The sequence below is a fragment of the Schistocerca americana genome, chromosome 1 (assembly GCF_021461395.2).
Source record: "Schistocerca americana isolate TAMUIC-IGC-003095 chromosome 1, iqSchAmer2.1, whole genome shotgun sequence".
Lineage (NCBI taxonomy): Eukaryota > Metazoa > Arthropoda > Insecta > Orthoptera > Acrididae > Schistocerca > Schistocerca americana.
This window is the reverse complement of record NC_060119.1, coordinates 1,183,572,045-1,183,595,323: the sequence shown is the minus strand read 5'-3', so window position 1 is coordinate 1,183,595,323 and position 23,279 is coordinate 1,183,572,045. Positions and strand designations below refer to the sequence as shown.

The 23,279-nt window shown below is 35.9% G+C and overlaps 1 protein-coding gene across 1 annotated transcript in view; it reads right to left on the bottom strand.

Annotated features, from left to right (window-relative positions):
- LOC124552042 (scoloptoxin SSD14-like) overlaps nucleotides 1-23,279 on the bottom strand; it is a 146,741-nt gene that overhangs the window by 96,527 nt on the left and 26,935 nt on the right. Inside the window, exons 2-4 of the mRNA XM_047126486.1 lie at nucleotides 15,751-15,939; nucleotides 14,765-14,985; nucleotides 1,536-1,734 (exon numbers count right to left, since the gene is read on the bottom strand). Coding sequence (XP_046982442.1) covers nucleotides 1,536-1,734; nucleotides 14,765-14,985; nucleotides 15,751-15,926 — 596 coding nt within the window. The 5' untranslated portion in view covers nucleotides 15,927-15,939. The remainder of the gene's footprint in view (nucleotides 1-1,535; nucleotides 1,735-14,764; nucleotides 14,986-15,750; nucleotides 15,940-23,279) is intronic.

Here is a 23,279-nt window from a genome sequence, read left to right as displayed (position 1 = left end):
AATTTCAGTCTCTGTGGATACATTTACAACCACATCAGTGCTCTACAAGACATTGTATTTTGAGTGATTAAGGGTATTTCATGCACAACTATTGCTGTATCCCACTACTGGTGCTTGTGGGTGTGAGTGCACTGTCCCTGTGAATATGAATCAGCCACCATCTGTATCAGCGAGGGCAAGCCACTATAGGCCACCAGTAGGAAGTGGCATGCAGCACATCTCTGCTGCAACATCTACTGGCAGCCTGTGCCTATATATGTGTGGAGCAGTGCTCACAGACTCACTCTATGTTATTCTAGTTTGTATCATGCACATCAGTTGTTCTGTGTCTTGTGGAGTTCTGAGAGCTATTTCCATATTGTTCAGAGGTTTGAATAAAGCCATATTTGTGTGACCCGGATCTGGTTTGTGTATTACTCGGTCACTAGAGCTATCATTTCCCCCATTTCCTGTTCTATTTGCAAATGATGAAATCCACTCCCATTTTTGGTTCTTTTCTATTTCCTCTATTAATCCCATTTCATAAGTGTCTGAGACTCAAGAGAAATACTCAACAATTAGTGAGCAACAATATTAAAAGGATAGATTACTATTCATTACGTAGGGGAGTCATTGAGTCGCAGACAGGACCGAGGAATGAGGCTGCTAACCATTTAAACATTTGGACAAAATGGTCCTTCTTCAGAAATAGAAAACACACGCACATTCACAGAAGCACAACTCACACAAACATGGCCAGTGCCTCATGCCGCTGTGGCTCAACTGCGGACTGTGACTGCATTTGACGTGAGCAGCAATCTGGTGTGGGGTGATGGGGAAAGGGGGAGGCTTGGAGTGGGGAGAGATAAAAATGTTGGGGTAGGAGATGATGTGCTGCCTTTGGGAACTTACAGGGATGTGGTAATCTTTGACTAATGGGTCCTGTGTTTGAACCCTGCCACTGCTTAATGTTTTAATGTAATAATTGGATATAGGCAATTAATTATGTTATAACTGATTTGATTCATGCTCACAGAAATGATTATTATTGAGATGTATGAATACGTTTAAAAAGTAGACATCACTTATATGTAAACATTTACATTCAGAATTGTTCACCATAACAGGTTGGTATACAGGTTTTGGCACATTTCTATTTGATTCATAACTGTTTAATATATGTATATACGGTAGTAGGGTGTAGCGGGCTTAGTGTTACTTCGTGCAGGCATTGCTGAGAAAGTGCCTCCATGTGTCTGGAATTTACATCATATGGTTCCCCACACCAAGATTCCAGTTATCCCAGTATATCACTCGACAACATTCTGATAGGATATGCCTTCATTTCTCATTTAATTTCATTTCCCATAAATCATTGGCATGTCATTTATAGTAAAGGTGAATCTAAATTCTTCTCTGATAATCACAGTCTGTTTTACTTTTCATTATCACAAGTATATCACTTTATAACTGGCTTGAAACACTATTTTTATCAGTGTGTTATTGTTTCTGCTCTCTTAAGTCAGACTTCTAAGGCCTGAGTAAATGTCACTTACCTGAGTGTCTCACTTTTTTTAATGTTGTCCTCATTTGACTTAAGAAGTTCTGCTAAGTTGGAATTAACCTCAAAGCCTTCCTGACAGATTTTAACTGATGGATACACAAGATCGCTCCAGGTCACATTCCCACTTTTATAGGTATTAAATGCTTCCCAGTAACCTTTCAGCTCACCAGGCACAGCAGCAGCCATCCCACCTAGAATTATGCAGTCAACAAAAAAATTCAGTAATATTATGTGTGAATAACAGAATGATAAACAGAGAAATGGACAATACTCACCATATAGTTTAAATACACCCTATCAAAAAAATGTAACAAAATACTTATATGATTTGTGACTGTTCTGTTTGTTATAGAAACATGAGATAGGGAACTGTTGTCTGAAGGAGGCTGGACTAGAATATTTTTGAATAATCATAATGTACTGAAGGAATGGTCTGTGCGCGAGTACAGGTTAAACCAAAGAAGTGTAGCAAATGTTCACATTGGGTTCTATAAACAAATGAAGTAGTAAAAGTAATAATTCACCATATATTTGAGATGTCGAGTGGTCTTTTATAATTATTTATTTTATGGCCTTCATTGGACCACTCTAGTCAAAAATACAAAGTTTTAAACAAGTTGTTACACAGGGATACAATTTGGCTCAACAATAACTTAATATGATATTTAGGTAATATAATTATTAGAGTCTATTCTTATATGAAAGGTGTTTTGCTCTTCTGTCTGCCCAATATTTCTTCATTCTTTCAGATATTTTCTTTCTTCCTTCATCTGAGACCACTCTTCCTGTACTCCTTTTATTGATTTTCATTTGTAGTCTGGTTTGCGGGTCTTGCAGTATTCTGGTTTTCTCTGTCTTGTTTTTTAGGTCATCTACTGTAATTTGGAGTTCTTTTATATGTTCCTTAATTTCTGTGATCCATTTAATGTCGCTCTTGCTATTCCAAGATTTTTGTATTATTTTTTTACTAATTCTGTTTTCTGGAGTTCTCATCAGATGTCCAAAGAATGAGATGTGTTTCTTCCTGATCATGCTCATGACTGGTTCTATTTTCTTATATACTGTTTCATTTGATGCTATTCTCCAATGTCCATTTATTTTATACTGTTTATTTATACAAGTTCTAATTATTCTTCTTTCTATTTTTAGTATTCTGTCAATTTCTGCTGTATTAGTTGTTTTGAAGATAGTTTCAGCTGCATACGTTATTTCTGGTTGTGTAACTGTTTTATAGTGTTTTAATTTTGCATCTATAGATAGGCTTTTTTTGTTTATTTATTTATTTATTTATTATTTGTCCCGTATATCAAATCAGTACAATGGCTTGTACAACTGATATGGGATAAGTCAATACAAATATACAGTTTACAGGAGTCTAAAATAGTAAACAAGAGTATAGAAGAAAGATTATTTTACATTACCTACCAAATTATGTTACTTAAAGTTACAGCTTTACAGAGAATTGTTACATGATGTGACAAGACTGACTTAACAACATTCAGCTTTGATACATTATCATGCACTAAGACAATTTTGATTCCAAATATTCCTGGATGGTATAAAAGCATTCTTTTATTAAAAGAGATTTCGCTGCCTGTTTGAATTTATTTATTTCTTGAATTTCTTGTATAAAAGTTGGAAGATGATTATATAATTTTATTCCCATGCACTTGACACCATCACTGTACAGTTTTGTTGAGTGGGGAAGTATTCTTAGAGAGGTTATTGATCTTGTGTCATAATCGTGGTAGTCCATATTTTTGCTAATTTAGTTGATACTTTTTTTGGTAAAGAATAATAATTCTAGTATATATTGGCATGGGAGGGGCAAAATATTTAGTTTCTTAAATAATGGTTTACTAGTGTCTCTCTGTTTTTTGAACATAATTGTTCTGACTATCTTCTTTTGCAGTTTGAATATCTTAATTGATTCAGAATTATGGCCCCAGAAGATGATTCCGTAGTTAAGTACAGAGTGAAAGAGTGCATGGTACATTGTGGTTAGGGTACTTGTGTTAGTGACATTCCTTATTGATCTAATCATGAAGCATACTCTACTAAGTTTTGTGCTGGTAACGTCAATGTGCCTTTTCCATGTGAGCGTATCAGTAATAGTGACCCCCAAAAATTTTATTTCATTTTCAAGTTTAACATTATTTTTTTCCAGTGATATAGTTGGTAGTAATGGATTTCTGTTTTGGGCAGTGTGAAAGGTTATTCCAATTGTCTTTTTTGCATTAATCAGCAGCCTGTTACTTTGAAGCCATCGACTTATTTGATCTGTGGTTCTGTCTATATTAGATTGGAGAATTTGTTCGGGCGCAGATATGAGTATAGAGGTGTCGTCAGCAAATAAAAGGGTTTTTGTGTTTGGTAGGCTGTGAGGAAGGTCATTTATGTAAAGTAAGAACAGCAAAGGGCCCAGGACGGAGCCTTGGGGAACGCCTTGCTTTATGGTACGTATGGAGGAGTGTACAGTGCTAGCTGTACCTGAGAGCTTAGTTTCATTTAATTCATTCGATCTTCCAGATAGCTTTTAAACCAGTTATAGGCATTTCTTCTTATTCCATAGGAATGCATCTTTTGCAGAAGTATACTATAATTAACCATGTCGAATGCCTTTGTTAGATCTAGGAAGATACTTATGGCTGGGAGTTTTTTGTCCACAAGCTCCAGTGCATGATCTAGAAATTCTTGTATTGCATCTGTTGTAGCTTTCTTACTTTGGAAGCCGAACTGAGCAGGTGACAGGATATTTTCTTTGTCTAGAAAGGACATGATTCTGGTGGCCATTATATATTCAAATACTTTACTAAAAGTTGAAAGTAGTGCAATGGGTCGATAATTACTGGGATCCTCTTTGCTTCCTTTTTTGTGGACAGGTATAATTTTTGCAATTTTGAGCATACCAGGAAATGTACCATTCAGGAATGAGAAGTTTATTATGTGAGCTAGGGGTTTACTGATAAAGTTACTGCAATTATGAAGGAGGAAGCATGGGATTTGATCTTGTCCAGCAGATGATTTTTTTTTAAATTTTTCTATGAAGTGCCTTTTCAATTTCAATTTCAGATGTAGGCCTTAAAAATAGAGTATCAGAGCATAAGTATGGTTCTAGTTGTAAGGGACAGCTATTTTTAAGATGGTTAGCCAGGTTTTCTACTGTTTCTGTAAAGTAGTTATTGAATTCCTCTGCTGTTTCTTTCCCACTAGAGACTAATTTTCCATTTATTTTTAAGCTAATATCACTTTGTAGCTGTTTTCCTCTATTAGTATGTATGTAGTTTTGGTAATGTAATTTACGTAGTTCAGTTTTTTTACTCTGTTCTGCCATGATGGCTTCTCATTTAGATTGTATGTTATTATTTTGCCTAAATATTTAAATTGATCAACAATTTTGATTTCCTGTTCTCCTATTGTAATTCTGTTTGCAAGTGGTGGATCATTTAGCATAATCTCCATTTATTCAAATGATATTCTAAGGCCTACTTTCTCTGCTATTTCCTGTAGTGATTTCACTTGTTGCCTGGCTTCTTGAACGGTGTTGGCTAGGAGAGCAAGATCATCAGCGAATCCCAAGCAGTTTAAGCTAATATCATCTTTTGCACTTCCAATTATTATTGTCTTTGGATTGTCCTTGTACTATTCTCTCATTATTTATTCCAGTGCACAGTTGAACAGTAATGGTGATAGGCAGTCACCTTGTCTTAACCCTGTTTTTATGAGGAATGGTTCTGAAATTTCTCCTCTAAACTTCACTTTAGATTTGGTGTTGGTTAGAGTGAGTTGTATTATTTTAATTAGTTTTGGATGGAGTCCTAGATTTCTTAAAAATTTTTAATACTGAAGGTCTGTGGAGACAGTCTTATGCCTTCTTAAAATCTACACATGTTATTGCCAGAGGTTTGTTCTGTTTCTTGTAGTATGCCATAATCAATTTTAAACTAATTATCTGCTCTGAACAGCTTCTCCATGGTCTGAAACCTCCCTGATATTCCCCTAACTCCTGTTCTAATTGCTCCTTGATTCTTTCATATAGAATCTTGGATAGAATTTTGTATGAGCAGTCTAAGAGAGAGATTCGTCTGTAGTTGTCTGGAGCCTCCCATTTTGTGTAGTGGGTGGATGATAGCTGTGGTCCAGTGTTCAGGGAATCATTCTGTTACCCAAATTTTTGTTAGAGCCATGTGTAAGGAGGTCTTGACTGTGTCACTTGCATATTTCCGCATTTCAACAAAATCCTGATCTTCTCCACATGCCTTATAATTTTTTTGTTCTTTAAGAATTTTTTCTACTTCTTGGAAAGTCGGAGGGTCTAGTTTGTTAGATTTGGTTTTTATTGGGGTATTTATGTTGATTTGTAAAGGTTCTTTGGGTTCCTCGCAATTCAGGAGTTTGTTAAATGCTTTTGCCATGATTTCTGCATTTTCCTTGTTACTGTGTGTCATTCTTCCATCTTTATCTTTTAGTATTAGTGTAGGGGCCTCATATTGTTGTAGTTGTTTCCCAAAGATTTTATAGTAGTTCCTGGAGTTGGTTTTATGATAATTACCTTCTATAGAGTTTATAATATCTTTATGGAATCCTCTCTTGATTCTTCTAATATTTTGTGTGAATTTTTTCCTTTCATTTTTTAGGTTGATGGCATTTTCTTCAGTTTTATGTGTTTGAAACTTTAACCATGCTTGGTGTCTATCTTCATGGAATTTGTCACATTCTGATGTCCACCATGCATGTTTCCTTCATGGGTTCAAGGGAGCTAGATTCTCTGCTTCTTTTTTAAGATTAGGCACTAGTTGTTCTAGATCATCTGTTAATTTGATGGTTTGTGTTATTTGTTGGTATTTATTATTTTTAATTAGCTGATGTGGGTCCAACCTCCTTTTTATTTTATTAGTTTTTCCGGTCCTCTTCTTTAATGGAGTGAATTTGATTTTAATTTTAACTATATAATGGTCTGAGCCTGTGTCTACTTCTCTCAGTACTTCAACATTGTGGATCTCCATAGAGACATGGTCTAGCTGCCACTCCCCCTTCGTCCAGTCTGGATGTTTCCATGTTTTAAGTTTACTTGGCTTCCTCTTAAAGTATGTTGATTTAGATATAAGGTTGTGTTCTCTGCCGAGTTCTACAAGTCTTTGACTGTTTTTGTTCGTAAATTTATGTGGACTCCATTTTCCAATTATATCTTTATATTTCCTTTCTTTTCCTCTTTACTCATATAAACAAGACTGAAAATATTGCAAAGCCTCTGGATTCACCATACATTTGAGATGTCGTGTGGTCTTTACTCATATAAACAAGACTGAGGACATTGCAAAGCTTCTGGATGAAATTCTTTTACAGAGAAATAATACAGAAGACACAAACATATCCATATACACACTTGACTTCGTAGTCCTGTTGCTGCAGCTTGACTTGGGGGAGGGTTTAGGCTGGATGAAGTTAGACTAACAGTTGGGAGAGTGTCAACAGAACTAACACACACACACACTTCACATAAAAAATGAAAACTACTTACATTCAAGAATTCCTCTATTGCATAGAACAAGTAGTTGGAGAGAAATGTCTTTATCTACACTTGAAAACACATCTGCTATTTGTCAGACATTTTATTTCCTGAGGTAAGTAGTTAAAGAGATTATTTAATGGCTGCATATTTCACCCCTTTCTGTGCCAAAGTTAAATTAATTGAAGGATAATGTCATAATTATTCCTTTCAGTATTGCACTTTTGAATATGTGCTACTTTCAATCTCAAATAGATTGTTAATAACAAATTTCACATGAAAATAAATGTACAGTGAGGTTGTGGTTAGTATTACCGGCTGCTTTACACCAGAGCAGGTGCACCATTTTTCATAACACGATCAAGCACAAGGCGTACTTTGTACACATATAAAGTATAGCAGCGTTAATATTACCAAGGTAAACATGTATGAGTGAAATCACTGTTTAATCTTAGTTTAATTAAACAATGATAAAATAAACTTACATAATAAGAGCTAAAGCACTGTTTAATTAAATAATAATGAAATAAACTTTCTTTCATTATAGCACTCTGCATCACATCCCAGCCATCCGCTTATTCGATTAGTAATCATCTGGTAGATGACTGCCATATTGTGAAATTGTACTTGTCAGCTGGATCTTTTTTTCATGGAATGTAAATTTCTTCTCACTTAACTCACTGTTTATTTTATATTACTGCTGCTCACTGCTTTATCACTGTGTTTGCTGAAGCAATAATGAAGGTCTCGTAATTGTGAAGCATGAATGGAATGATGCAAAACAATTTTATTTATGGTTGGTGCACCTTATACATAGGTGTATCTGCTTGAGGGTTGAAGAGCTGACTTTAAGCTGTGTCCATGGGAACCCCAAACATAATTCTAATTACCTTATTTCCTGCAATGAACATGTTTTTTTCTGTGTGAGTAGTTCCTTCAAAATATTATCCCACAAGACATCAGTGAATGAAAATATGCAAAATATGTTAATCTACTGACTTCCATATGCTAAAAGTTGGTGACTATTCCTATGGTAAAAGTAGTCAAACCCAGTTGGTGGCATCTATTTATCTGTGTGGACAGCAGTTTAATGGGGTTAGTGGTCATGTGAAAATTAAAGGCCATGAAAAAGTTGTTCCAGAGATGGTACATGACATGACTGCTTGCACATGTGGTTCTTCCTCTGATACAGTAGCAAATGCTTGTGACTGATTTAGATTAAGCTGTGCTGTCTGACTGCATAGAGAGGTCTTGGATCTGGATCTTCCACAGGGATATAACCCATGTGGAAAGGCTTTGGGAGTAGGTGTGGCACACGGATGAATCAGAATATCTCATAGATTTCTGAGCCAAGTGATAGAAAATGCAGGATCATTGTGCAAGGGTTTCACAAAGCAGGATCATGTTGTGGTAGTTGGTGGAGCAGGAAACAGTGTTGACAGCGATCAAGGCTACAATGCTGAGTGTGACCTGGTAAATGTAGCATCTGCAACAAACCACACAAATGTTGACTTGGTTCCTGCTTTCATGTGGTATGATCAGCTCCAATTGATCAGCTCTGTCAAGAGGGGCAATATGGAGTTACAGCTACTTTGGGCAGCTAACTCATGAGAGTACCTCTTCTTTAGACTAAGATCAGTGTCCAATGATTCAACATTGTATGAAATTAAGCTTCATGAGAAGTTCAGACAGACAGGTACTAGAGATGTTAAAATATCACAAGATTCTCATAAAAGTACAGAGAAAAATAACGTTAGTATATTGCATCAGAATATCAGGAGGTTAAAAACCAACGTAGATGAGCTTCTTGTTCATTTAGGATACTCAGAAACTGAGGGTGGAATAGATGTAATATGCTTGCCTGAACATCATGTAGTCATAGTTATGGAAAAGGTAAATGTAGGTGGATATAAGCCTCCAGCACATGTAAATAGAGGAACTATGGAGAGAGAAGGAGCTACCATATAAAAATTCATCATAGTGTGAAAACTTTAGAAAGTAAAAAAGTTGTGTAGAGCAACATATAGAAGCATGTACCTGTGAGCTTAAACTAAACAACTAAACGATGGTACTCTGTAGCTGTAGCTATGTGTAGGTACCTATTGGGAAATTTTTAGCTATTTCTGGAAAACATGGATTCTTTGTTGTACTGTCTGACAGACAGAGGGAAGCAAATTATAGTTTGTGTGGATTCAGTTCAGTTCAGTTTATTAGTGTCCTTGTAGTGCATCATCGAAATGACACAGGACTTGTCAATAAACATTACAATTTAAAATACATATACATGAAAATTTATAATTGAATTTACTTGTCACTTAGACATTACAATTTTAATAGAACTTTTAGAACATTAACATAAAAATATACAAGTAGGATAACAACGTAAAAAAAAAAGGTTTGTGATTCTCACATCAAAGATTATTTACATTCTTACATTAACACTGTTTCACACTTTCATAGAAACAGCAAGTATTTAAATGTGAGCAATTACACATATTTATTATGTCAGGGAAATATGAACTGTGCTTTTATTGTCAACGATTCATAAACTCTTCAACACCTTAAAAACTATTGCTCAATAACATGTTTTTTAATTCTCTTTTAAATATGTACAGTTTTGGTATTATTTTTAGTTCTTTGGGGAGAGCACTGTAGAGGATTTTGGGTTGGTATAGTACAGTTTTGTGATATGTAGCTGTTTTATGAATTTCTCTGTGGAAATCATTCCTATTCCTTGTTTCGTAGTTGTGAAATTCTCTGTTTAATGTAGAAAATTCCTCGTGTTCTTTTAAGAAACATATGCTTTCATATATGTATAAAGATGGTAGTGTCATGATTTTTAATTCTTTGAAAGCTTGCCTACAAGATTATCTATATCCTATACCTTTTATTATTCTGACTGCCTTCTTTTGTAGTCTAAATGAGTGTTTTGTTAGACTGATGTTCCCCCAAAACTGTACGCCATATCTTAATAAACTGTGCATGAATGAGAAATAAACACATAACACTGTTTTAATATTACATGAGCTTTTAAGCATTCTAAGTATATAACATGTTTGACTTAATTTTTTGTTCAATGATATTACATGCTTTTCCCATCTTAAGTGTTCATCAAACCATACTCCCAAGAATTTAGTGTATGATGCTTGTTCAATCTTACATTTACCCAGTTCTACTGTAAGGTTAGTTTTTATTTTATTTGTAATATGTCTGAAGTTGATCCACGTTGTTTTTTTGGCATTCACAATGAGTCTGTTTTCATTAAACCATCTGTCTGCTTCGTCTGTTGCTAATGTGACTTTTTCCTGTAAGTCAGCTTCACTATTTGCTTTAACAAACAAACTTGTATCATCAGCAAACAGTACTGCCTCTGCTTCAGATAGTTGACTTGGTAGGTCATTGATAAATATTAAAAACAGTAATTGCCCTAATACAGATCCCTGGGGTACTCCATACAAAACTCTCTCGAATCTTGATGAATATGTCCTATCTGCCTGGCTTATCTCCACCTTCTGATACCTGTCTGACAGATATGATTCAAACCATTTGTGGGCAACTCCACGTATCCCATAGGCATATAACTTCCTAAGCAGTAACTTATGGCCGATGACATCAAAGGCCTTTGATAAGTTTAAAAACAATCCACAATTTAATTCCTTTCTGTTTATGGAATTTAGAACAAGTTGCAAAAAATTGAAGATAGCTGTTTCAGTTGATTTATTTTTACGGAAACCATTTTGCACATTAACCAATATTCTATTCTTAATAAGAAATTTGTATAGTCTCTGATACATTATCCTTTCTATTATTTTTGAGAAACCTGACAACATTGATAAAGGCCTAAAGTTACTAACATATTTATCACCATTCTTGTACAGTGGCTTTATAGTTGACATTTTAAGTTTTGATGGAAACACTCCTGTCTTAAAAGATTCATTTATAATTTCAGTGAGATGCGAGGCTATGTTTCTTGCACTTTGCTTAATGACTTTGTCAGGAATCCCATCACACCCACATGACATTTTATTTTTTAACTTATTTATAGCATTTAGTACCTCTGAATCAGTTACTGGATAAAGGAACATTGTCATGTCATTCATGGTGATTTTTACTTTGCTATTGGAATTGCATTTAGTTTCAATTAAATTTATGGCTATATTTGTGAAATGTTCATTAAATGTGTTGGCAATCTGAAGTGGGTCCTTAACAGTTTTACCCCCACTTTTAATTACAAAGCTGTTATCTTTCCTTTTGTGTCTACCTATATTTTTATTTATTACCTCCCAAGTTGACTTCATTTTGTTGCTACCTTTCTCTATACAGGTATCATTATCAAGCTTCTTAGCTGCAATTATTACTTTCTTGTACAGGCTTCTATAACATTTCACATGTGCTTTCAGTACTACATTCTTGCTGGCTGATTTATTTAACTTTCTGAGAGTGTCTGATGACTTTCTAATCCCCTGTGTAACCCATGTTTTGGTTTTATGTTTAGTTTTGACTCTTTTTATAGGAATGGCAACATCGAAGCAGTGTTTGTAGCTTTCAATGAATGAGTCAAACTTTCTGTTGACATCACCACTTGATTCACTACCCCAGTTGTTATTTTCCAGAATGATTTCAATGTAGATTTTCTGAAAGAGTCTGATAGAATGAATGACCTTAAAGTATTACTTGGTTCTTTCAAGTGACATCTGTTATTGATTTTCCTACTCGAGTAGTAGATTACACACTAATAGATAATGTTTTTATAGATCAAGAGAAATTTAATCAAATGAAAATTTTACCTGTTAAGAATCAGCTTTCTGATCATGATGCACAGCTAGTTACAGTATGTGACGTAGCTCCACTACAGTAATGCGAAACAGTACTCCAAAATAGTGCATTCAGTTAATCATTAAACAGTTACAAATTTTACAGAAAGCTTGCAATAGTTAGACTGGGACAAGGCGAACTGGGAAACTGATGCTAATTTAAAATTTAACTTATTTCATGATATCTTTGTGAGTATATTTGAAAACAGTGAACATAATTGTAGGAAACCATCTAAAAGCCATGGCTTAGCAAATGGGTAAAAATATGTTATAAACAGAAAAGTGAAATGTATCTTGCCACTAGAAGGAGCACTGATCCAGAAACAGTCAAACATTATAAAAACTACTGCACTGTCCTAAGAAACATTATTAAAAAGTTCAGAAGTATATGCATTATGTTTGACATTAGCACTTCTGATAATAAAGTTACAACAATCTGAAATATTGTTAAAAGGAAACAGGGCAACACTGAGCACAGGAAGACCATATTTCTATCAGACTCAACGAAAAGTTTGTTAACCAAAAGTCAGAAGTACAAAATATTTTTAATAATCATTTTTCAAGTGTTCTACAAAAAATGAGATCCAGCTGTTCATTAGAAAATGCAAGGCTGTATATGAGAGAGGCAATACTTAGGCAATTTAATGAAATTAAAATTCAACCCAACTCTCCTAATGACATTAGGAAAACAATAAATTCACTCAAAAGTAAAAGTTCATATAGAATTAACAGCATTTCCAACAGAGTAATAAAAGCTTGTTCCCAACAGATAAAAAGGATTCTCAGCCACATACGGAGCTGCTCACTGAAACAGGGCATTTTTCTGGATAGACTGAAATATGCTATTGTTAAACCATTGCATAAAAAGGGGAATAACAACTCCCACCCTATCTCACTTCTATCAGCTTTATCCAGAATTGTTGAAAACATAATGTATACAAGAGTATCAAACAATGGAAAATCCAGGATGGAATGTAACAATACGAGAGAAGGAAAGTTGCTACTCACCCTAAAGCGGAGGTGTGAGTCGCAACAGGCACAATAAAAAGATTCACACAATCATAGCTTTCAGCCATTAAGGTCTTTGTCAGCAGTAGACACACACACACACATGCACACACATGCTCACGCAAGCGCAACTTGCACACACATCTGCACTCTCAGAGATTGCAGATATGTGTGCAAGTTGCGGTTGCATGACTTTGTGTGTGTGTGTGCGTGTCTACTGCTGACAAAGGCCTTAATGGCCGAAAGCTATGATTGTGACTCTAAGGTATAAAGAACAGGTCCCGCAGGGTTCAGTCTTGGGTCCATTATTGTTCTTAACCTTCCTTCTCTCGTATTGTTGCATACAAGAGTAGCTTCACATATTTGTAAAAACGAAGTACTAACAACATGTCAGTTTGGTCTTCAGAAAGGCTTTTCAACATAAATTGCTATATATGTCTCCACAGATTAAATATTAAACCCTCTGAATAACTGAATATCACCCATTGGGATTTTTTGTGATCTCTCAAAGGCTTTTGACTGTGTGAATCATGAAATTTTCCTAGGTAGGTGTAAGTATTGTGATATGAGTGGGACAGTGTACAAATGGTTTAATTCATACTTGTTCAATTCACATTTAACTGGAACAATGTAGAAGTTTGAAATTAACAGTACAGATAGTCTGCAAAACTCAGCAGGGTTCTCTAAAGTATAAAGAATGGGTCTCACAGGGTTCAGTCTTGGGTCCCTTATTGTTCTTAATATACAGGGTGTTGATTTTAACTGAAGACACTGAAATATCCATAAAACTACACATTGGATAAAATAAGTTATAATTCATATTTGTTTGTTTTGGAAGAGGACATCCAGCGATACCACACACAACCCCCACTCCATCCCATGTGCAGAAGGTGGGGACAACTTTGAAGTCTTCAATGGGAACCCCATTTTTTATTGCAGATTACAGTTCTATGGATAAATCTACATACATTTGGTTTGGGGCATTTTCCTCATTTCATCATAGGTGGCGCTGCAGTTTGAGGAACAGAAAGAGGTACACAATCATAATTTACAACATGCTACCCAATGGCCCTTTAATATCTGATGCCATGTGGGATGCCATCTCCACATTGTGAGGGTAGGAAAGGCCAGTATTTCATAACATCTAGTTGGAAACCCCATTTGCATTGTATTCCTCTAACATATTGAACAGGGGTCTACCTAACATACCGCCATGGCAACGTGATGAACTACGATGTATCATAACTGGAAATACACTGTGGCCAGAGTTCATGTATCGTGCAGATGTATAACAGATAGTGTCTCTAAACATTACAATACTTGCACTGTGTTATTGCCTGCACACCTACCTATCACTTGGAGAAAAGATGTGCAAGTGGACAATGACTGTTGCAACCACAGAAGAAAAAACTGAAATACAGCCTGATATGCGAAGAATGTAGGAGAAATGCAGAGGCTGCTATTGCCTTTTACACTGGGCATTTTCCAGAGGAAGCTTTCTCTTGTTTGTTATTTTACAAGGTTGTGAATGACTTTATGTCTAATGACAGCACACAGACCAGCAAAACGAAATGAAGCAAACGTGTTACAGTAAAAGCTGATGAAATAGCTGTACTAGTGGCATTACTCTAAATGCAACTATTTATGTTGTGGTGTTAATGCCAAGCTATGCATGGGGTGGTAATGCCTAGTCCAGCTGCTGCTAGTCTCAAGATATGAGACTTCAAGACAGGTTGAACACAGTGCAAAACAGGAAAGGGGAATGTTGCAAAGGTTTCAGTCAACAACATCTGACCACTTACACTTGCAAATAATTGATAAATACATAACATGAAAGGATGTGCTGAAATGGCAGCTATAAACAAGTTGAAATCCTTAGAAGAGGCTTACCGTATTGAGAAAGTGTAGAATTTCCATGGTACATGTCTGCAGAGGAATTTGCAGGTGCTGTTTCACGTGCGTTTAATGCCACTGCAGTCTGGTTCTCCCGAGAGTAAATTGTCATGAGGAAACCGCCCCCTATTCCCATGCTCTGCAGAAAGATCACTCCCTCGCAGAAGAGTGCAGCTATTGCAGCCTCAACAGCATTGCCTCCCTTCTGCAATATATCACTGAAAAGGCACAAAGATGCACAATTTTTAATACTAGTTTTACAAGTTACTGTAGCAAATAAACAGTCAAAGACATAGTTTAAATGAGCATTGTCATAGAACAAAAGCAAAGTCTTCTTGTTATGCTCTGTTGAGTAGTTAAGAATGAAGAAGTTAAATTGGTTATAAAAATTGGGCAAAGCTGCAGACACAAAAAAACCAAAAGGTATTCGATCTGAAATAGCCATTTAGTGTTTCCATCTGTTGTGGTCTGAGTTTAATTAGTAATATATCTCTGGTATCTGACAGTGAGATCAATACTCTGCGGTATCCACTATGAATGACTTGTGTGGCACAGTTAAATGAGCCAGTGGCCATCACATTGCGCTGGCTGCTGGGCCAATGAGCTGCTGCAAGACACTTTGAATCATGCTGTGCTAAAGTCTCTACTGCGCTTACAGCTTACTTTTGTCACCTGACTGCATGCAGGCTGCAATTGGACTAGATTTTTGATTGGTGTTATATGAATTATTGATGGATTGGTTTGACCATGGACAATCTGAGTTATTCTTTTGGTGTCTTCTGCAATTTATAATGACCATTGTGAACTGGAATTGTGAAGTATTAAGTGATTACAGTGTATCCGTACTTTCTGTGTAATAAAGAATTTGTTGCACTACAGCATGTGTCACAATTTTTTAATACAGTATCATATTCTGTTCATCTTGTGGGTGTAAGAGACATAATTTAACATTTTAGAACTAGATTTGTTAGCTACAGACCCACCTTCCAATACCTGCACATAGATACCCATTGGTGGTGACGGCTGCTTGATTATAGATGCCCATGATGGAGTCTGAGGGTGGCAGCGATTTCAAACCATCACTGTGTTGAGTTCGCAGAGCATCAGCCAGCTGCACCAGAACAGCAACCAGCACTAGGCTGATGAATGCCTTCTTCATGTGTACCGGTAATCTAAGAATAAATTGAAAGAGGAATTTCTTTCAGTAAAGACAATGTCAAGAATGAGTACCATTGAAACTGAAGTATGCAGTAAATAAAATTCCATCTTTGCCATGATGTTGTTCATCAACAATGTTATGGGTTTCAGAACATTTATTCTCATTCTTCCAATAATTCGACATGTTGCCTTTGTGTGAGACCGCATGTACAACATTCGTGTGCCAATTTGGAGTTCTAGATTCGCATAGTTTACTGTTCATGTCGCTTCTGCATAATCTATGATTGATCACATCAATAGCTGTTTCTGTTGTAATATATTGTGACATTTTGAACATTCGTGAGTGCTGCAACGAACTTGTACTGTCATCGTCAATTGTAGGCTTACCCCACTTAATTGTGCTCTTTTAAAATTTTTGTGAATAGTAGGCCTATCATATATCAGAAAAACTGTTCTCCAATTTCATTGAATAATTGTGTGAGAAACAGTTTATTTTTGAGAATTTTTGGATGAATATGATACTATATTTTCTTAAGTTAGCAGTACAGGTGTTTTCTGTTTTGGATGTGTAATCTATTTTATAGCAAATCAGCATTTGTGATTCACAGTTACTGCCAAAGAACACAACGCCCCTGAATTTAATTGTGTATCAATGCAAATAAATGAGTGTTTTAAAGAATTTTTGGAAGCTACCATTGTCCTTTACGTAATCTATGAGTCATTTGTAGTAAACTGCCGTTTGTGATTCAGTTACTATAGCAGATATTCTACCTAATATATTGTATTACATCCAGTTTTTCCTTAAAGAGGAGTAGCCCTATATATTATCTGTATTTAACTTAAATTAACTCCGTTTTTGAGTCTACTAAAAGCTATAATTAACCTCAAAACGTTCTTGGAAACAAAAAAAATTACCACAGGTTTTTGTGTTGCCTTAATGGAACTCTTGTTTTGCGTATTTTCTTCCATTCTTATTGGGATTTAGCAACTCTTTAGCTCTACAAGTTAAAAGATTATCAGTGGGCTTAATTTAAAGTTAATTGTTCACTGCCCTGTAAATCACTGCACTAGTAAAAATGAAGCCCCACTGTGAATGCTGTTCTCAAACTTCTCCACAGTTTTCGTTTTTACGTTCAGAGGAGAAGTAGACTGGATTATAAATTTACTTAAACGTTTATTAGTGTGCAAAAACTAAGATGGCGGCGCGTGTAGACGTACTAATAAACCGATCCGCGGAAAATTACGAGTTTTTAAATCCTGTGTGTGTAAAATGCAGTAAGAAGGTGAAATATGGTGTTAAATTATGTTCGTGGTCACAGAAATGGATCCATCGTCAATGTTTAAATGTCTTAGAGGAAAAAAACATGACCTGTGACTGTGGAAATGTGCACTGTAACTATCGTCATATCGTGTGTTTACAAACGGAATGCGAAGAAGAATGCACGACTTCTTCATTAAAATATGATCTTATGTTAGCTAAACTATATGTAGAGAAGCTTGAATCAGTGATAGATAGTGTACAGAAGCTGGAAGAAGTGATAGACCATTCAAAGGGTAGTGAAACGGTTGTAAACGAACAAAACGGTAACTTTATTAGGCCTAAAAAGTTTTGTCGTGTTAATCGTAACGTAAACAACTTTCGTCTCCCACAAGCAAATAAGTTTGAATTTTTAACGTGTGATGAATATGAAATATGTGAAAAGAACCAAAGAAAGGAAGTATTTTCATCAAATGCATCGACCACCAATCATTTCAGTAGGCCTACGAAGTCCTGTAATAACAAGAAAGGAAATACCATAAAATACATGGAACATACTTATCGTGCAAACAAGATATCTACCAATACAGGTAAGAAGAAAAAAGAAGATATTTTCATACTTTCAGACAGTCATGGAAAGGGCTTAGCCGACATTTTGTGTAACATGCAAACTATATTCAAGGTTAGTGGAATAACGAAACCGGGGGCCCCCTTGCGCGAAGTTTTAAAAGACTGTGAACATTCTTTGAAGCTTGGAAGCAACTGTCTAATAATAGGAGGTGCTAATGATGTTTATAGGAACGAGGGCAAACTCGCCACAAGAGCTCTAAGAAGTACATTACAGAAAATTACAGATGTTAACTTCTTCATTGCCAGTATCCCACAAAGACATGATCTTATAGAAGAATCCTGTGTCAACAAAGAAATCACAGTTACTAATAGGAAATTTGAGAAAATCTGCCGAAGCCTCCCAAATGCCACATATGTGGACGTACCATCCACAGAGAGAAGTCATTTTACAAGGCATGGGCTTCACAGAAATAAACTCGGAAAATCATTCATTAGTCGAGAAATCCTTAATGCAGTGAAGGCAGTTAAGGACAAGAATAGCACGACCATACCACTTCCACCACCAAACACAGCAACTGAAAATTTCCAACAAGAAAATGAAACTGAATCACTGACAACAGGTCCAGCACTAGAATCTCCACTTTCGTCACAAACAGCTGAGATAAATGAGTCAACTAGGACAGAAGTTTCCAAAGCAGCTTCAGCAGAAGCAGCTACATACTACGCAACTGCATCATTAACAAGAAAAAAAACGCCTGATGTGCCAACAGCCAATGACCTTTCATCAGTATTGGCCGCTCCTCAGTCTTCAACAGTGAAAGACTTTTCACCAGCTTCACCATCATCATCATCAGTAACAGAAGCAAACAGAAGAAGCACAAGAACCAGGAAACTTTCAACTCTCCAGGATTTTTGGTACCCGGCCTCAGTTACAAGACTAACATAAGGCAGATACCCTCAGATACACCAACTTCCAAGTCAAACCGGCAACAGACTCACCTCCACTGTCATCAACAGAAGAATAACCATGCCACCAGCTCATCTGAAGGATTTTTTAGCATCAGGTCTAAAGGGAAAGGTGCCACCAAGATAAGTGAAAACAAATACCTAACAGTGTTTCACCAAAACATTCAAGCCATAAAGAACAAAGCACAACAGCTAGAAGTAGAATTGGAAAAATTTGATAGCCAAATTTTGTGTATCACTGAACACTGGTGCAAAGGGAAGCAAATTGAACACATTGCATTAGCCTCATTTGACCTTGCATGTTACTATAGCAGAATCTCAATGAATGGTGGAGGTTCATGTATCTATGTAAAAAAAGGTATGTCATTTAAAGTAAGATATGATCTTTTAGATCTAGGTGAGGACAAACATTTCGAACTTTCCGCTGTTGAAATAATAGGACCTGGCATAGCAAAAAAAATAGTCATATTTTGTGTGTACCGCTCTCCTAGTGGAGACATTGATATATTCTTCTCAAAACTGAATCAAAGCTTAGACAGGGTTTCTGGACCAAAAGCAAATGTAATTATCTGTGGTGACTTAAACATTAATATGATGAAGCCTGATAAGGCTAGCAACATATATGTGAATATTCTAAGCTGTTACGGAATATCCTCCCTTGTTAATTGTCCAACTAGAATAACGAAAGAATCCTCCTCATCTATAGATCATGTAGCTACAGATATTGATAGTAAAAAATGTCATGTTGTTGTCCAAAACCTGGGCCTAGCAGACCACCTCGGCCAGATCTTAAAAACTAACATTCATGTAGAAACTCCTCCTAAACTTTGTACATACAAAAGAATGTTTTCCAAATCAGCCCTGCATCAGTTTAAATCCCAGCTAGAATATGAAGATTGGAGGGAAGTCTATGCAGAAACCAACGCAAATCAGAAATTTATCAAGTTCATGTCAATTTTTAAACTCAGATTTGAAGAGATGTTTCCCAAAACTCTTTATCAAATTAAAACTACAAAGAGAAATCAGTGGGTGACTACAGGTATCAAAAAATCCTCAGAAACTCTTAGATATCTCAACTCCATAAAAAATAATCAGTCTAACCCAGAAGTTCTGCAATCCTACAAAAAGTACAGGAAAATTTACAGAAAGGTGTTGCTAGCCGCAAAAAAACTTTCAAACAACAAAATATTACTTGAAGCTGAAAACAAGAGCAAAGCAGCCTGGAACATCGTCAAACAGGAAACATCTAACTCTGCTAAAAAGGACCTCAATTCACATATTAAAAACAAAGATGTACCAGTAGGTAACCCTAAAAAATTAGCTGATTTTGTAAACTCATATTTCAGTAGTATTGCAAAAAAATTACAGCAGAAATTTCCAGATACGTATGATTTACCTACTCAGAACCAGCCAACAAACTCAATGGTGCTCTTGCCAACTACAGAAAGGGAAGTGGCACTAGTAGTATACCAACTAAAAAATAAAACTTCAGTAGGACTTGATGAAATTCCAGTCTGCGTAATTAAAGATTGTGTAGACTCCATAAAGGGCCCATTAACAGACATAATTAATGAATCTTTCGAGTCTGGATACTTTCCGGAGTACCTAAAACAAGCAAAAGTTATACCTATCCTTAAAAACGGAGATGTGGAAAATGTAGAGAACTACAGGCCGATCTCTATACTGTCTATCATTTCTAAAATAATAGAAATACTAGTCAAAAAGAGACTGCTAAATTACCTGAATAAATATAATCTTCTTTCCAATGACCAATTTGGTTTTAGGCCCGGAAAAGGCACACAATATGCTATAGCACAGTTCACTAAAGCAATTTTAGAAGCACTGGACAAAGGTGAAAATGTAAGTGGTATCTTTTTCGACTTGTCCAAGGCCTTTGATACAGTTGACCACAAAATCTTACTTCATAAATTAGGGCAAATAGAAATAAGAGGTGTGACAAAGAAGTGGTTTAAATCATACTTGGAAAACAGAGTTCAACGAGTTGAGATATCACAAGTTTCATACAATTCCCTTATAAAACACCTGTCTGACCCAGAAAATGTGAATATAGGCGTCCCACAGGGAAGTGTATTAGGCCCAATATTGTTTCTTATATACATTAACGACTTCCCACAACGTATCAGACATGGCGAAAAAATACTTTTTGCTGATGATAGCAACATAGTAATAACAGGTGAAAATCCAACACAACTGTCAGAAAGAGCAAACGAGGCTCTCAGTGATGTCCACAACTGGTCATTAAAAAATAAAGTAACCCTAAATGTAAAGAAAACTAACTATATTAACTTCCAATTGAACAAAAAACACAATGCCACTAGAATAAAAGTTAATAATAATGAATTAGAATGTGTAACAAGTACCAATTCTTAGGGATGAATGTAGACAGCCAACTGAAATGGACAAACCATGTCAACATTTTGGCAAACAAATTATCCACAGCATGCTATGCTCTTAGAATCCTTGCACCGGTATGCAATAATACCTGTCTTAAAATAACATATTACGGATATCTACACTCAGTCCTCAGCTATGGGATCATGTTTTGGGGAACAAGTGCCAGTAACATACAAACTGTGTTCAAAGTACAAAAAAGAGCCATAAGGATAATAACAAATAGCAAAAACAGGGCCCACTGTCTAGAATTATTTAGAAAGCTAGGAATTCTAACTGTTTCTTGTGAGTATATCTTTCAGAACATAATGTTCATGAAGAAAAATCTTAACATGTACAACACAAACAGCCTAATACATGACCATGAAACAAGAGCTTGTCACCACATCCATCTAGATAGAAAGAACAAGGCAAAGACACAAAAAAGTATATTTTACAATGGGATAAAACTGTACAACAAATTACCACAAGAAATTAAAGAAATAAATGAGCCCCTCACTTTCAGACAAAAGCTTAAAACCTTTTTAGTAAGTAAAAGTTTTTATACTGTAAAAGAATATTAACATAGATGTAGATTATTAGCAACATATGACATTATCACCAAAATATTATGTAATTATAAATATGTGTATGACTAGTTATAAAAACTACACAAAATATGAGAAACCTGTTTAATTGTAAATGTAAATGTGTGCTCATGTGTTGTAATCTGACGACATCCATACAATATTTATTGTTCCACGGATGAATAAATAAATAAATAAAAAAATAAATAAAAGGCATTTTTGCACAACTGCATTTATACGTATTTTAAATTACACCTCACATCTATTACACATCGATTCAAAGATCAACTAATGACCAAATTTGACTTGATTACTTAAAGACATAAAAATTCCAATTCTTCTCATGCCTATGGAATATCGGCCAAGCTGCGGGCCTGGCTTCGTGATTTCCCATCAGAAAGGTCACAGTTCGTAGTAACAGACAGAAAGTGATCGAGTAAGACAGAAGTAATATCCGGCGTTCACCAAGGAAGTGTTGTAGTCCATCTATTGTTCAGGTTGCTGTCATTTACAGTCTTGTAAAGTCATCAGATGACCAAAAGGAATTGCAAAATGATTTAGATAAGATATCTGCGTGGTGCGAAAAGTGGCAATTGACCTTGAATCAAAAGAAGTGTGAAGTTATTCACATGAGTACTAAAAGAAATCCGCTAAATTTCGATAACGCGGTAAGTCACACAAATCTGAAGGCTGTAAATTCAACTAAATACTTAAGGATTACAACACCCATACAATGCATATTGTTAACGGATGAATAAAGAGACTGAATTGAACTGAATTACAAATAACCTAAATTGGAACGACCACATAGATAATTTTGTGGGTAGAGCAAATCAAAGACTGCGATTCATTGGCAGAACACTTAGAACGTGCAACAAGTCTACTAAAGAGACTGCTTACACCACGCTTGTCCGCCCTATTCTGGAGTATTGCTGTGCGGTGTGGGATCCGCATCAGGTGGGACTGACGGTTGACATCGAAAAAGTTTAAAGAAGGGCAGCTCATTTTGTATTATCGCGAAATAGGGGAGATGGTGCTGCAGACACGATACTTGGATTGGAGTGGCACTCATTAAAGCAAAGGCGTTTTTCGTTGCGACGGGATCTTATCATGAAATTTCAGTCACCAGTTTCCTCCTCCGATTGCGAAAACATTCTGTATTGACCTTGAATCAAAAGAAGTGTGAAGTTATTCACATGAGTACTAAAAGAAATCCGCTAAATTTCGATAACGCGGTAAGTCACACAAATCTGAAGGCTGTAAATTCAACTAAATACTTAAGGATTACAACACCCATACAATGCATATTGTTAACGGATGAATAAAGAGACTGAATTGAACTGAATTACAAATAACCTAAATTGGAACGACCACATAGATAATTTTGTGGGTAGAGCAAATCAAAGACTGCGATTCATTGGCAGAACACTTAGAACGTGCAACAAGTCTACTAAAGAGACTGCTTACACCACGCTTGTCCGCCCTATTCTGGAGTATTGCTGTGCGGTGTGGGATCCGCATCAGGTGGGACTGACGGTTGACATCGAAAAAGTTTAAAGAAGGGCAGCTCATTTTGTATTAT